General features: G+C 35.3%; 2 protein-coding genes across 3 annotated transcripts; both read right to left on the bottom strand.

Annotated features, from left to right (window-relative positions):
• On the bottom strand, positions 1 to 513 carry LOC143542255 (zinc finger A20 and AN1 domain-containing stress-associated protein 4-like). Its single transcript, XM_077034889.1, has one exon. It carries the CDS (start codon positions 478 to 480, stop codon positions 1 to 3), a length of 480 nt encoding a protein of 159 aa, XP_076891004.1. The 5' UTR covers positions 481 to 513.
• Positions 514 to 3,305: 2,792 nt separating this feature from the next.
• LOC143542253 (nifU-like protein 4, mitochondrial) lies at positions 3,306 to 7,374 on the bottom strand. 2 transcript variants are annotated; one of them, XM_077034888.1, is made up of 6 exons: positions 7,196 to 7,374; positions 4,325 to 4,486; positions 4,064 to 4,239; positions 3,881 to 3,984; positions 3,676 to 3,787; positions 3,306 to 3,595 (listed from the first exon to the last, which is right to left on the bottom strand). In XM_077034888.1, the coding sequence occupies exons 1-6, from the start codon at positions 7,371 to 7,373 to the stop codon at positions 3,527 to 3,529; spliced, it is 801 nt and encodes a 266-aa protein (XP_076891003.1). In that variant the 5' UTR covers position 7,374; the 3' UTR covers positions 3,306 to 3,526. The 2 variants fall into 2 exon arrangements, with proteins under 2 accessions (XP_076891003.1, XP_076891002.1); XM_077034887.1 differs by having other exon boundaries at positions 3,306 to 3,787.
• Positions 7,375 to 15,581: the final 8,207 nt, after the last annotated feature.

Genomic DNA, 15,581 nt, shown 5'->3' with positions numbered 1-15,581 from the left:
TCAAATCTTCTCCAGTTTTTCGCCCTTGATCACCGGATTCGCCTTAGCGATCGCCTCCTTCCCCATCGTCTTGAAATCAAACGTGCACGCGTGGTGCTCCGGGTACCTGTGGGTCCCACAGAACGTGGTCCCACACCTGCACGTGAACCCCGTGAGACCCACGCACCGCCTGCACGACCCGCACCTGTTCTTCGGCTGCGGTTTCACAACCACCTCCTGCTCTGGCTCATCCACCACCGTGTCAGTTGACACGGTGGTGGCCTGTGCAGGTGCGAGAGCCAGAGAGGAGATGGACGTTTCCGGCAGGGACAGGCTCTTCTTAACGGCCAGTTTGGCCGTTGAGAGATGTTGTTCCTTTAAGCAATGGTCTTTGTAGCACTTGGAACATAGGTTGAGCGTGGTTGGGCTTCCGAAGAAGCCGCAATTATTTGCGCAGAGCGTGTGATTGTTTGGTTCTTCCCAATTCTGTTCTTCGGCCATTATTGGGAAGAATGATCAACCAAGTAGGCGAGGATCACGTATGAAAATCTCAAGAGGAAGATTGGGAAGAAATATAGAAATAGAAACAGAAAGATGTGTTTGTGGAAATGTCTAAAAGAGGAATAAACAAACGGTGGTGAAGGCATTTGGGATACGTGGTTATAGGAAGATTCCAAGAAATGGCTTCTGGGGTATCAATCAATATTCAATATATGATTGCCTCAAACGGAGGAGGAGTCAAGTTTGACTTTTTCTAGTCAATTCATTACCCATATTTTAGTTTTTTTTTATAATTATCTTATTGAACTGGTTGTCGTGGGACTCGAAAGGCTTGCACCAACCTTACTCGACTTTGAATCCATATTGCAATGGTATTTTATCTATGTTTTAGAGTGTAATACTCATGCACCGGTCAATCATGCACTGTCATATCATTTATAACCTCAAGTACTCATAAACCACAAATTCATTGACAGCAGCCACCAAAACTAACCTAGAATGTTTTTTTTAAGAAAAACCTGGTTGTTAAAAGTTAGGAAAATGGTGTGGGTTTATGTGACAAAGGCTTACTACATGGGTTTGAAGCCATGCATTTGATACATAGGTGGCGGTAATGTTACTAAATGGGTTCAAAACTTGTCATGGAGTGTTCCGTGCCCCCTAAATAAGTAAACCTTTCCACTTCCGACCAATTGGACCGGTCACAATTGACATATGTGTGTGTATATATTTAATGTTTGTTGTATATGATGATTCATATGATATGATAAAATAATGTTCTATTTCTTTAAGGAAATATATTGTTTTGAATCATCGTATGTGATGAGTCACTAAGTTTGCATTATTCAAGCAAAGTCAAACTAGTAATAGAGTTTCATGATTGGAAATAGAAAAAAGTTGATAGATGTAACTAATTAAATTGTTAAAAAAAATATGCGAGTAATAAGAGAATAGGGAAAACTTAAAAATCAGAGTAAAATATGTGGCTAAAATTATCAATTTATGTAATGTGTCATTACTTACGTAACCGCATTTTTATTTATTTTTATTGCTTAGAAACCTATTTACGTATCAAATAAATGTACACAAACATACAAATATCTAGACGTAGACGAAAACCGAAGACTGTGAAACAAACAAGCAGATATAACGGTCCAGTAAGAAGCCCACAGTAATAAAAGCTAACCCATCGTGGCCAAAAAATAAAAGCTAACCCATCACAATTAAAAGGCTGTTCACAATTTGAAATGTTATGATATAGAATAGGGGTCCTACTGGAACACCCGGACACCTCTTATACGCCCCTATAGGGCCGGACACCTCTTATACGCCCCTATAGGGCTATAGGAGGCCCTATACGCCCCACCCCATATAGGACTATACGGAGGGTATACAAGGATCCAATACGCCCCGTATAGCTAGATAACCTTCTATTTAACAAACCAAAATCACATTATTTGCAACCAATATATTCCTAGCTATTGTGAGATTCAACGGAAATAATATATATATTATAGTGTTGTGCAACTGTATAGAACGTATTTTTTTACTTTTGTCATTTGTCTAAATTACCTCTTCTACATATCCTCTTACAAGTAACTAGTTTCAGTTAAAAGCCTCAAATTAGATAGTGATTTCTAGTAAACTACAACATCCGATGAGATACATCTTTTTAGACCAAACCCAATATAAGGCATTTAGACCAAACGCATTTAGGTTGTATCTATGACATAACATTTTATTTTCGGTCATTCAATATTCCTTCAGGTCATTCAACACATTTTACTTTCCTTTATACCATATTAACATGGATGATGAGTTAAAGGAGAGAGACAAGAGAGAGAGAGTATGAAAATTCTTAACTAAGTATATGCGTTTGGGATGTTTGGTTAATGATCCACTATGGAGATGTCAAGTGTTTATAGCAAGTCCTAAAGCTATATTACACACACAAAAGAACTACTTTTATAGAGTTTTCCAATTTTATTGTTCCAAGAGAGTAACTGATTAGAAAAATGATACAAAGGTACATCCGAATAACTAATGGATGCGTTTTTTAAAAAAAAATGTATTTAATAAAAATATAACACCATGAAATATAAGATTCATATAATGTTAAATTTTCAAATTTGAATGACAAATATTTTACCAAGCAAGGTTCTCTTACACCAAACAGAACCACAAAAAGTTCCCAAAATACTGACATATGATTGTGACTTCTCAACCATAATAAAACAAAGATCAATTTGCATTTTTTCTTTTTTCTTCTTTTTTCAATTTATGTTTCATGTACAATACCCGCTTTTGTACCGCTTTGCTCTTTTCTTTTTTCCAAATCTCCATTGATCACAGTACGAGCAAGGGTACATGTATTTTGTACCGCTTTGCTCTTTTCTTTTTTCCAAATCTCATTGATCACGGTACGAGCAAGGGTACATGTATTCGGAATCAAAAACTCATCCCCACTTCTAATACACAATTAGTGTCACATGCGATTACAAGAGTTCAAATTATTTCAGTGCTAATGTTACTATTATTCGGGTTTGTACGCTAAAATTACACTTCAAATGGCTTTTACTCATTTCCTTCAGAGCTAATTGGTTAACATAAGGTGAACGGACTCATTCATATATCACTAGTTGAAATAATCACCTTTACCTACAACTCTACAACCTAATAAACTTGTTCCTCAAAAATTAGTGTTAAGTTGTTTCAACAATTTTAAGGCTCCAAATCAAATACAACTAAAAACGCCAATAAGATACAAACGGGCCTTTGCGTTTTATGATCAAACGCTTATTTAAGGGTAAAAAACTTCAAAGTCCAAAGGAAAACAAGTCTAATAATAAATCTAACACGCCCGTGGACCAGCTGCTGCTATAGCCTATATGTGAACAATTATTAAAAGTTGCATCTATCGATCAAAACAAAGTTGCATAAAATGGTCACAAGACCAACTTTGAAAAACTTGGTTCCAAATTTTTGTTTTTCCTTTTTCGTACTCGTATTGGGTGTCCACTTAATCAACAAACGAAATACAATTACCTCAGTCCAGCTGGCTCCTTAACTCTCCATTTTCATCTTCAGCATCAAATTCCTGTTCCACCGCTTTAACCTGCAAAACAAGCATGTCGAAAGGTCAAACGGGTCAAAAGCTAAACAAGAAAACAAGCAGCAGATACTAATAACAGTTACCTCTGGCACATAATGCATAAGCATATTTTCAATTCCCGATTTCAAAGTGACAGATGAGCTTGGGCAACCACTGCATGCTCCTTGCATTTTTAGCTTCACAACCCCAGATTCTCTGTCAATAGTTAACAAATTGACATATTAAATGAACAATATCATATATATTTATTTAGTTATATATAATACTCAGATTATCAAAGAAGCATACGGATCAAATCCTATGTACTCGATGTCACCGCCATCGTCCTGCACAGCAGGTCGTATCCGAGTTTCCAATAACTCTTTAATCATCGCAACAGTTTCTGAGTCATCCTGCAACATTATGTGACAAATGATTGGTAACTTTAAAGATCAAATATACACTTAATAACTGCAACAGAAAAACATTTACTTCATGGATGGCTGTATCCATAGAAGCTGAAGTGGCTGCATCCAAAAAGAGTGGCTGCCCAGATGAGTAAAAGTCCATAATTGCTGCAAATATTTCAGGTTTTAGAAAATCCCACAAAGCATCTTCTGACTTTGTTACAGTTACAAAATCTGAACCGAAGAACACACGAGTAATTCCTGCACCAACGGCATAATAATGTTAATGTCATTAGATCATTTATATAAGCATTAGCAATAGTATAATACAACATGATGAACTCACCATCAATTCCATAAAGGGCCTTTGCTAGTGGTGAATTCATAGCTGTACGGGCATTTGGGAAGTCTGCACTCCCAACTTCCATCACTGGCTTCCCGGGATAAAACATTAATGATAAAGGATTAGGAGTGGATTGTGTTTGGATAAACATCGTCCTCTTCTGACCTGTCAATCGATGTCAGAATACATCAATTTACAAGACTAGATAATCTTTTACTCAACAAACCAAAATCACATTATCTGCAACCAATCATCAATATATTCCTAACTACTGTGAGATTCAATGAAAAAATCAACTATTTCCTTGTACTGGCATTCTTCTCTTAGACATTGAATAGAGCTCATCCCTAACTATAAAGTATGATGTTTAACTTGCATTTTTTAAATAAATTCAAGTACCCAACCATCAGTCAAAACTCAAATAGGCTTGAAAATAGAACTTGTAATCAGACAACACTATTTTTTTTTACAAGTACAGTATAGAAATTCAAGTGCGCATGTACTTCAAATAACAATGCATTAAAGCCTAAAAACAGCTAACAAACAAAAATAAAACATAAAAATATATCACATCTCCAATAGTAATTACACCATAGACCACTACCACGGGCCTTTAGAACAGTTATTGCAAAAGCACTTATCCTCCACTAGTTACAATCACACATAGCACGGCAAAGTCGTGCTGATTAACTGAAAATCAGCTTTGAAGGTGGCATCATAATTGCCATTTTATATGAGCCAAGACTCCTCCATAGCAACAAAAAACATGTAAGCCATGACTTATCACTACACGCACTGACGTACAATACATATCCATATAAAGTTATGGTAAACATCCAATTGTAAAGAAAAGATTACTTTTTGTATAATAGATCGTAATAGATCGTTATATATATAACTATTGACAAAGAAGTATGGAATCTATATCATGAGAATCATCGAATGACCTTCATTTTAAGGTCAAGCAAGTGGACTAGTAAAGCGAGTTCCAATTTCCATTTTTCCTTCACAGAAATATGACTCAAAACAAAAGCTCAAAAATACATTCCACCAAGCATTGAATCAGCACGAGTAAAGAACTAGACACTATATGGAACCAAAAATTAGTCTGTATGGTAGTGGTTCAGGCCAGTTTAAAACATGTTCAATCTCAAACTGGACCGTGATCTAATCTCAAACATTTGAGCCAGTGATTCAAGTCTAATCTCACACCTAAACCACTCTGTTTCATCAAATAAAAATTATATCATCTTTTAAACCGGACCGGTATTGAATTGGCATTTGGTTTAGTTTCTATAGATACAAATTCAACAACATATTCAGTTAAAATCCTAAACTTAGATACTGCCTTCTAACAAACTACAGCATCCAATGGCATACATCTCCTTAATCAAATCCCAATCATTTCACTTCAACTTTCAAATTTAGGTGAAGTTTCACAAACTAATCATAAAAGAATCAATTTTGACATTAGTAGATAAGAGAACGCCACTAACCTAGAAATTTGGTTAACAAAAATATATCACCTACCCAATAGTAGTTGCACTATAGACCACTACCACGGGCCTTTAAAACAGCCATTGCAAAAGTATTTACCCCCCATTACATTAGTTGTAACTTCACATAGCATGACATCATAAAAAAGTTTGGTTGATTAACTTGAAATCTGCCTTGAATGTGGCATCATGCTTGCCATTTTATATACGCCAAGAATCTTCCATGTCAACAAGCAACATGTAAACCATGACTTATCACTATGCGCACAATCCAATTGTAAAAAAAAAGATCATATTATTGTCATTGGCTTCTATTCTTGAGAAAAAGTAATGTTGCATAATGGATCAATATATATAAAATTTACTATTGACAAAGAAGTATGCAATCTGTATTATGAGAAACATCAAATGATCTTAGTTTTAGAGGTCAAGCAGGCAAACTAGTAACCATTTTACAGAATTATGACTAAAGTGGAAAGCTCAATATACATTCCACCAAGCATTGAATTGGCATGGGTGAAGAACTAGACACCATATCAAACCAAGAACTAATTTTCCAGCTTAGAAGATGTTAAATCTCAAACCAAACCGTGATCTAAGGTCAAACGTTTGAGCCAGTGATTGAACCCTAATCTCACACCTAAACCACACTGCTTCATAAAATAAAAAATACACCATCTCTTAAACTGGACCAGTACTGAATCGGCATTTGGTTTACTTTCTACAGATCCAATTTCAGCAACTAATCTCAGTTAAAACCCCAACATTATGTTTTTCTTCTTTTGCACTTGTATGTATTAATTTTACACTGCATAACCAAGCTCCAGCCGAGCTTTGCCTCATTTAAGGTACCACACAAGCTCGAGCTGAGCTTAAGCTCATTAAAGGTTTATATCAAATTATATAAAAAATAATTAAAAATGTATATGAACTAATTGATAAATAATAAACGAGCCGAGCCCAAGCTTTAGAAAAAACAACTCACGAGGCGAGTTCGAGATTTAAAAAACGAGCTCAGCCCAAGCTCGAGATTTAGAAAACGAGATTTAAGCCAGGGACTCAACCCTATTCTCATAACTAAACCGGTTTATTACCGCTTTTGGTTCGGGTTGAAACCGGTTTCTTACCATGTTACGATCGGTTTCGGTTCGGGTTTTGACCGGTTTTTGCCCGGTCATAGCCGGTTTCAGTTCGGTTAACCGGTTTGGTTTCGGTTTGATTTTCAGGTCTGTTCGGTTAACCGGTTTATTTTCACACCTCTAGTTAAAACCCTAAAACTACTAGAGCATCAAATTCTAGGTCTTAACAGTTTCCCCAATTAATAATAATAATAATAATAAAAGAATCAATTTTGAGATTAAGAGATAAGAGAACAAACCTAGAAAATGAGTTAATCCAGATGACGTGTACGAAGAAGGTGTGGAAATTGGGGAAGTGAAACGAGAGATAACATTATTATTCGAAGAAGAAGAAACCGATAATAGCCGTCGTGCAGCTTCTATTCTTGGTCGAGGATTGACTCGATACCCTGCCACCAGCCTCCGTAAACCCCTCATCACCGCCAACCAAGAAATGAAATTAAATGGTTTGCTACTTCACAGAAGAATATTATAATTTTTATTTGATAATAGGTTGATGGTAATGATGGCGGTGGAACCAACCCGACTCTATCCGTAGGGTACTTATAAGGTATAAGGAATGTATTTTAGTATCAAAACTCGTACAAGGAATCGGACCTGATTTATACCTGGTAAAACCCGAAAACTCGAACCGGTTTCATACCTGGAACCGAGTTTTCCAATACCCGAAACCAGGTTTTTCAAAATACCCGATTGATACCTGAAATTACCCGAAAATACCCCTAAAAATTGTAACCCCTTAAAAAAGTCCAATCTATACCCAAAAAAACCCGGAAAAAACCTCAAAAAAACCCAAAAATATGGTTTTTTTCAATACCTGGAAACAGGGTATTCGAATACCCGGTTTGAGAATGCCCGGTTCTATACCCGGCCCGAACCCGATGCATAGGGTATGGTTTTAGAGACGATACCCTAACCCGAACCCGACCCGGGTGTTACCAATACCCGATTTTCCATTACCCAGTCATACCCGAACCCGAGTATTTGAAAAACCCGATTTATGCACCTATAGTGGAGAGAAGAGTATGGACCCGAATTGTAAATAACTTGGGGCCTGTTTGTTTGGCTCTTAATGAAACCATCCAAATGCATACATCTGAATCGGTAAGATATTGGTGTGTTTGGTTCATTATAACATAGCCTCTTAATCGCTCAGTTACCACTGAATCATTCATCTTCAAAATATAGCTGAACTTATATACCCTTATACTCTCTTCACCTCTGTACCATCTCCCCTCCCAATCTTCACCACCGATCTTCATCATCGGTCTTCACCTCCGCACCGTCGACCACCGACGCTGCCGGAGCCGCCTATCGCCGCCGAACCTGAACGCCACGTCTATTTCTCCTCCATCGATTCCATCCTTGTCGCTAACCAGGTACAATTTATATTTCTGATTCTATCGAATTCGATTTCTGTTTCATCCTCAATTGATTCAATAATTGTAATTGATTCATATTTAATCAAGTTCTGATTTCTATTTAATCTATTTTTATTTAATTCATTTTTTCCATTGTTCTGATTTCTATTTATTTAATCTATTTCTTTGATTTGTTTGTTTGTTGCGTTGTTTGTTATAGAAGACGACTTATGAAAGCATTAACAAAACGTTGGCTCTTGGGTACAAGACTCTGCTTGATTCACTCAAGAGCACAAAAGGTAAATTTAAACATTATTTATAATCTGGTGATGATAAATTTGAGTTTATGTTATGTGATAAATGTGGATCAGGATGGTAGTTAGTTCATATGTGTAAGTATTAGGTTAGGTTTATTTTTGTGTTTCTGAGCCTAATGTGTACTTACTTTTCTTTCATAAGCCTAATTTGGTTCAAACTCATTTAGCAATGCTTGATATGAGTAAAATAGTTATTTGACTTTGGTTAATTGTTGTTTTGTTTGTAGACGTTCTCAATAGCAGCTGACAACCAAACTTAAATTAGGTAAGTATAAATATAAGTAAAACAATTATAATAAATAATAGACAAGTTGAGCCGAAGCTGAGCTTGAAAAAACAACGTATGAGCCGAGTTCGAGCTTTAGAATTAGAGTTGAAACGCACTGAGCTCGAGTTATAAAAACTACTCATTAAGCGGGCTCAAGTCTAGACGAGCTCGGGCTCGTCTCGTTTACATCGCTAGTTTCATCTGATTAACTCACTGATTGGATTTATTTTTACTTGCAGATCTATGTTTTTCATGGGATTCACATGATCGTCACCAAGATTATAAGTTCTGTCAAATTGTCAATTAAGCTTACCATATTGTATGTATAACATGTAGGTTCTGAAAAATGGGATTGAAGTGAAGCTGCAAAGGAATGCTTTGAGTGTTCTTGAACCATCAACTGGTCATGAAGAAGATGATGAGTATGAATTAGATATTTCAAGCAGTGGCTCTGATGTTAATGAGTTCAATAAGTTTATACAAACTCAAAACCTTGTAAAGTTTCCAAAATACCCCTAAAAACGGTTCGGTTATAAGTTGGTTTGTTCTTCACTGACAGCCACCCCTAATGAGTTTAGCAAACTAAACAAGCCCAAAGTTCGGTACACAAGACCGTGGGGCCTATCTCCATCTATGAAGTATGGTAGTCAAACTGAATCCAATATGCACACGCGTTATCCTGTAAGTTGACTTTTCTGGTCTAAATAGGCATATTTGTGACTTCAAATTCATTGCGATGAATTAAGCTTTTGAGATAATTTGATTTTGACATCATACATTGTAAGATATTAGTCTGTTTGACCTGAATATTTGACCTGCATATCAAAATATGTGAATGAACAGAAAGTTAACTTCTCGAAGCTGGGAACCAACACGCTATGGCGATATTACAGTACATTTAACCTCGTGAGTCTCGTATATACAAACTATCTACACACATGCTTTTCTTGTTTGGTATTATTCTTAGTTCATTTTATTTTATGATTTCTTTTCCTATTTTAGGGAAATAATCACTCTAATCCAACAAAGGAACAGCACGTGTGAGCAAAATCTTGCATCATTTTTTGTTTTCTATTTGTTTCTTTTTATATTATACAATGCAAAACATGTTTTTATGATAAGATATTCTTACTCATCATCATCATCATCGTACTCAGTATATCCCACCAATAGCAAAGCTATGGTAGGGTCTGAGGAGGGTAAGATGTAGGCAGCCTTACCTCTACCCCATAGGGATAGAGAGGCTGCTTCCGGTGAGACCCCCGGCTCGATAGTAGTTTTGCATCAAGCCTTGGACATAAGGCACATAGCACTCAATCATCGAGACCCCGGCTGATCGGTGCATGTACCCTTATCTTTCAGCTATCAACGCCACTACATGATGCCTGATTAACCGTCCGTCACTTTTAACGTTATTTTCACGAGATTAGTAAAATAACGTCAAAATTAGTGCAATTTCACTTTTGCCCACCCGAGGGTTCACACATATATACATCATATGTGCGCACCGCAAGCAGGGCTAATAAGATATTCTTACTCGTATTATACATTTCTTTTTGTAGTTCAACATGATTAACATCTTATTAAATTTCGTATTTTGTCATTAGGAGAATTTGGATCTCTTTTCATATACGTAATTCATGCACATATATAATGACACCGTCAACTTCTCCTACCGATTAAATCATATACAATTGACATAGGAACCAATAACAAATGGGATTAATATACTAGACATGCACTTATACATGTCACGCGAACTACTATAGCTATTTTTTGATGGACATAATAAAATGTTTGAGACGACAAATGGGTTGACTGGTAATAGTGTAATACACAAAATTTAAGCTAACACCGATTGGTATTCAAACAAAATGGTAAGGTTTTTTTTTGTCGCTACCAAATGCTAATTAGTTACTTGCTAACTAATCATCGCTTCTTATGAATCTGTCATCAGTTGGGATACACCGCCGCAACGCTCGGGCTCTCATACTAGTGTGTGTATGTGTGTGTGTGTGTGTGTGTGTGTGTGTGTATTGGGTTTCAATGAAAATGGAAAAAAAAATTTCTGGTAGTTCATTTTGCACAAAATAGTTTAGAGGGGTAAAATAGTCATTATGTCAGTCATTCAGATGTCCAACCAAACAACACTTACTGGTTCAGCACTTACTGGTTTAGAATCTCTTAATCATTCAGACCTCTTACTGGTTCAGCACTTAATGGTTCAGCATTTGCCAAACAGCCCCTTCGTCTAGTCGGTTTGGGTTTTATAGGTTTTATCTGGTTTATGTAAGAAGAAAATGGCCAGACCCACGAGAAGTGACCCGGACCCGACCCGCTTAGTAGTATTCTCAGGAACAAGGATCCAACTTATTGTAAATAATCGGGTCTGATACATGTTGAGTCTTGCAGGTCTTACTTGGTGGCGTATTTTAATTTCTAACCAATGTGTTGTTTTTGAGATAAGATTGGGTTGTTAAGGATGTGCAGTTCAACCGAAAACCGGATAACAAGTTGGACCAGCAATGGTGGATGTCGATTGTTGTTTGGTATGGAGTAATGGAATAGCTTGTATGTGTGTACCAGTGTTCATGTGTATGTATATCTTTGTTTTTGGTTGTTGATTTTATATGTGTGCGTATATGTATACTTGTACGTAAAAGTGAATAAACATTTCAAGGCATTTTCTTGAATCGGTTTAGCAAATTTACCTTTTGAATTTAAAGATAACTGAAATTTAAAACAATTGAAATCATAGTTTTTTTTTTTGGATATTGAAAATATCTTAACTAAATGCTATTGGCATATAATAATCTGAACTAAGTTTATTGTCATTGATGGTCCCAAATTTAAAAAAGTTTGCCCTAAGTGATCCCCCGTTAAAAACGACTTAACGACGCTATATATTTTTTTGATTTTCAAACTAATGTTTTAGGGTTTGTGAGAAAGAGGATACGAGTCAGTTGATGTAATCTTAATTCAAAATGGTGCTCAAAACGATGAAACAATGCTTCAATCAGGTTGTTAGAACTTTCAATTAACAAAAATAAAGTCGTCTGGATCACCTTTTCGAGCTAAGTTTTACATCAATCTACTCGTATCCTTCTTACGATCAAACACTTTAAAACATTAGTTTGAAATTCGAAAAAAAATATAACGTCGTTAAGTCCTTTTTAACGGGAGACCACTGGGGCAAACCTTTTAAATTTGAGACTACCAATGGCAATAATTGCGATTATTATCAGCCAATACTATTTTGTCACACCCCGACTAATGAAGGCGGAAGCGTCGAGGCGCGACATGATTGCTCATTGCACAATGACACTATAAAGTTAGAATATTTAAACAACTCATTTAAATCCATATCATCATAAATAACACAACAATTGTTCATACAAAATGTCAAATAGATAGATAAACAAATAACTTGTTCTTTTATTTTCTAATATCCTAAAGCCAAGATAATAAGTTTCTTCAAGTAATCCAATCAAGCTAACATCAAACATGTAACATTGCATAAAATAGAGTTTGTCAACACGAAGGTTGGTGAGCAATTTTCATAGTTTTGGACAATAAGTATATAGTATGAAATCCACAACTAGTATATGAAAACAATAAATAATAGCAACAATTTAGATAAATGAAACCGTCAATAAGAATACATTGACGACAATAATGAAATCGTCAATAAGAATACATTGACGACACCTTTCTATATGGGGATACCATATATACTCGGAATTAACGTATGATCATACTTTGATGAGGCTACCCGCCTTAGCATTCAAGAGGCTACCCGCCTTAGCATTCAAGAATTTGCACATAATCATGTAAAGCATATAACACCAAATCGAGCATTTATTTAAGTAAACATATACAATATGTGTTGTGGTTTAAGACTCAAGTATAAATCATTTGAATTTGAATAAGTATGCAATGACACCCCCAAAACGAAAGATGGAAAACGGGGGATGAAAAAGTACTCACATTAACAAGTAACTTGAAAGATAGTGTCGTGAATAATCGAAGAGATCGGTTTAACGAGCAAGACCTATATTAAACGGGTCTTGTGTTAGTAGGTAGTCTTGGAAGGGTTTAAAATAAAATACATGACAAAATAAAGTAAATAAATAAAGTTTAGGATTTAAAATGTAAATATTTGAGAAATTAAAAAAAAACGAGTTTTGTAAAATAAGTTTACTCGAAACCGGGTCTCGGTATTCTATTCATTAGTTTTTTTCTTTTTTTTTTAACTCAACCTATGTTAAGTAATAATGTGGGTTAAAATGCGATATTGCAAAACCTTTGGTTATAAGAATACCAAAACGAGGTTTAAACAAGTGTTCGGGTTTGTCGGTTCGAGACTTGATAATTGACCAAGCTCACAGTTAACTTCCCAAAATAATAAATGTTATGAGATAACTCAATAAAATCAAAATAGACTTAACCAAGTATGTAGTTCTATTGTGAAGAACCTTAACATTCGTTAAGCGAGTATACGACCTTATCGGTTCGAACTTGTTATAAGATCAAGTTGGTTACCGACATGCCAAGTATGTTTAGAAATTAATTAAAATTGATTTAAAATATAATCTTGAAGAAAAATATGAGTTTTGGTGGCTAAAAACACACTTGTGTGTCTTAAGCGAGTGAACTCGGTTTAGTTCGGTTTTTGGTTCGGTCCTTGACTCGGAATAAGACCGAGGATGGTTACCACATACCCAATTACCATGGAACTTGTAAAATAACTTATAAATAATAATACTCAAGTTTTATATTCAAAAAGTTAACAATAAAGCTTTTAAACAAAAGTTCGGTTTTTGGTTCGGTCCTTGACTCGGAATAAGACCGAGGATGGTTACCACATACCCAATTACCATGGAACTTGTAAAATAACTTATAAATAATCATACTCAAGTTTTACATTCAAAAAGTTAACAATAATGCTTTTAAACAAAAGTTCGGTTTTTGGTTCGGTTCTCAACTCGGGATGAAACCGAGGCTAGTCACCACATACCCAATACCATGGAACTTGACAAAATATGAAAAATAAACTAAAATATGTAGAATTTAAGCAAGTATAACAAGTTATATGGTTAGATTTGTTAAATATATAAACAAGGACTACAAAGTCCTCCATGTAACCTTGCCTTACTAGTCCGACATTTCAACCGGCCGAGACCGGAGAAATGAAAGACCGAAGGTAAACAAGGAGTGTATATTATATATATGTTGTAACATCAAGCTTTAAGTATTGAGAAGTTAGTTAAAATGAAAGATTAGCTTATGAAGAACAACCTTAGAATTCAAGAATTTAAGAGAGAAATGAAGAAATGAACAAGCACAAATGAAGAAGATGGGTGTGTATATATAGGGTAAGTTGAATGGGTCTTTCATAAAGGGTGTTTCATGAAAATGGGTTGGTTATAGACCCAAGAAAGCACAAACTACAAATGGGTCATTCAAGTCTCCATTTTGGTAGTTTTAGTCCCTGGAGTTCGTTTTGAGCGTTTTCGGGGAATTTTAAGAACCGAAAAGAGTGTTTTTTTTATCCAACAACTATAAAACAAATATTTAACATACAATTCATCATTTTGATAATATCGAAAGGTTCGGGATACAAAACGGGTCGGGTTTACATTAAGAATACAAGTATAAAATAATCCGAAATTGACAAATGTCACACATTTAGTTAAGATTATTCAAATCCAATACCCTAGTTTTTTTAAACTTCATAGATTTTAATGAATTGAGATATGTGAAAGAAAAAAAAATATGTTATATTTGGAGAACAAAACACTCTCGGTTAATTTCGCTTGTGCGTAAAACAAAAATAAAAAATATTTGGCCTTTTAGTGGCAATTTATATGAACTATAGGGTTACTTTTGTAAATTTCCTACAACTTAGGGTTTGTGAATTGTGATATATAAATAGTGATATTGCTCCACTTGCAACATTTTCGATTCTCTTCAATAAGCTGCCGTCTATCGTGTTGGCATTGTTAAAGATTGAAACACATTATACAAATGTAGAGAAAGAAAAAAATGATACTTTGTCCAAAAAAACAAAATTCAAACATTTCAAATATAAAGTTCACCAACACTTAACCATAAGATTGTCTAAACAGAGCCATCAACCCTAAGGCATTCAAAAGCCATTACACTTCAAATGATAATACAAACATGAAAATTTTGAAAATATGATAGTACTATAAAAGATAGAAAAACCCAACAACATAGCATAGCCTGTTTGATCAACGCCTCCTCAAGAATCTTCAAAATCTGTCAACAAAAGCAAGAAAATAAAGGCTTGATAATTGAGATGAGTATTAACAAATTCTATATCTTCTATGAGATTAGTGTGTACCTTAAGTTCTCATGATGTTAAAGCCTTCCGGTAGGATTGACTTGATCTTCTTTGAGATGACACTTTCACTAACAGGGAAGAAGGATGGGATCTCACCAGCTATGTTAGCCACTAGCATAAACTCTTATTCCTTCCCAAGGCTTACTCGATAAAGTGTGGTGAACCAGTCTTTTAACAAAGTTAGATACGTGATGTGAAACTTGAAATTGGGAACCATGACATGTATGATGAGGGCCCCTCATCACACAAGATCTCAAGCCTTCCAATATAATCGACTTGATCTTCTTTGAGATAGCACTTTCATCAATATAG

The sequence above is a fragment of the Bidens hawaiensis genome, unplaced genomic scaffold, assembly GCF_021521415.1.
Source record: "Bidens hawaiensis isolate Kalapana, Puna unplaced genomic scaffold, B.hawaiensis_p1.1 tig00012813_1, whole genome shotgun sequence".
NCBI classification, from domain to species: domain Eukaryota; kingdom Viridiplantae; phylum Streptophyta; class Magnoliopsida; order Asterales; family Asteraceae; genus Bidens; species Bidens hawaiensis.
This window is presented reverse-complemented; position numbering and strand designations above follow the sequence as displayed.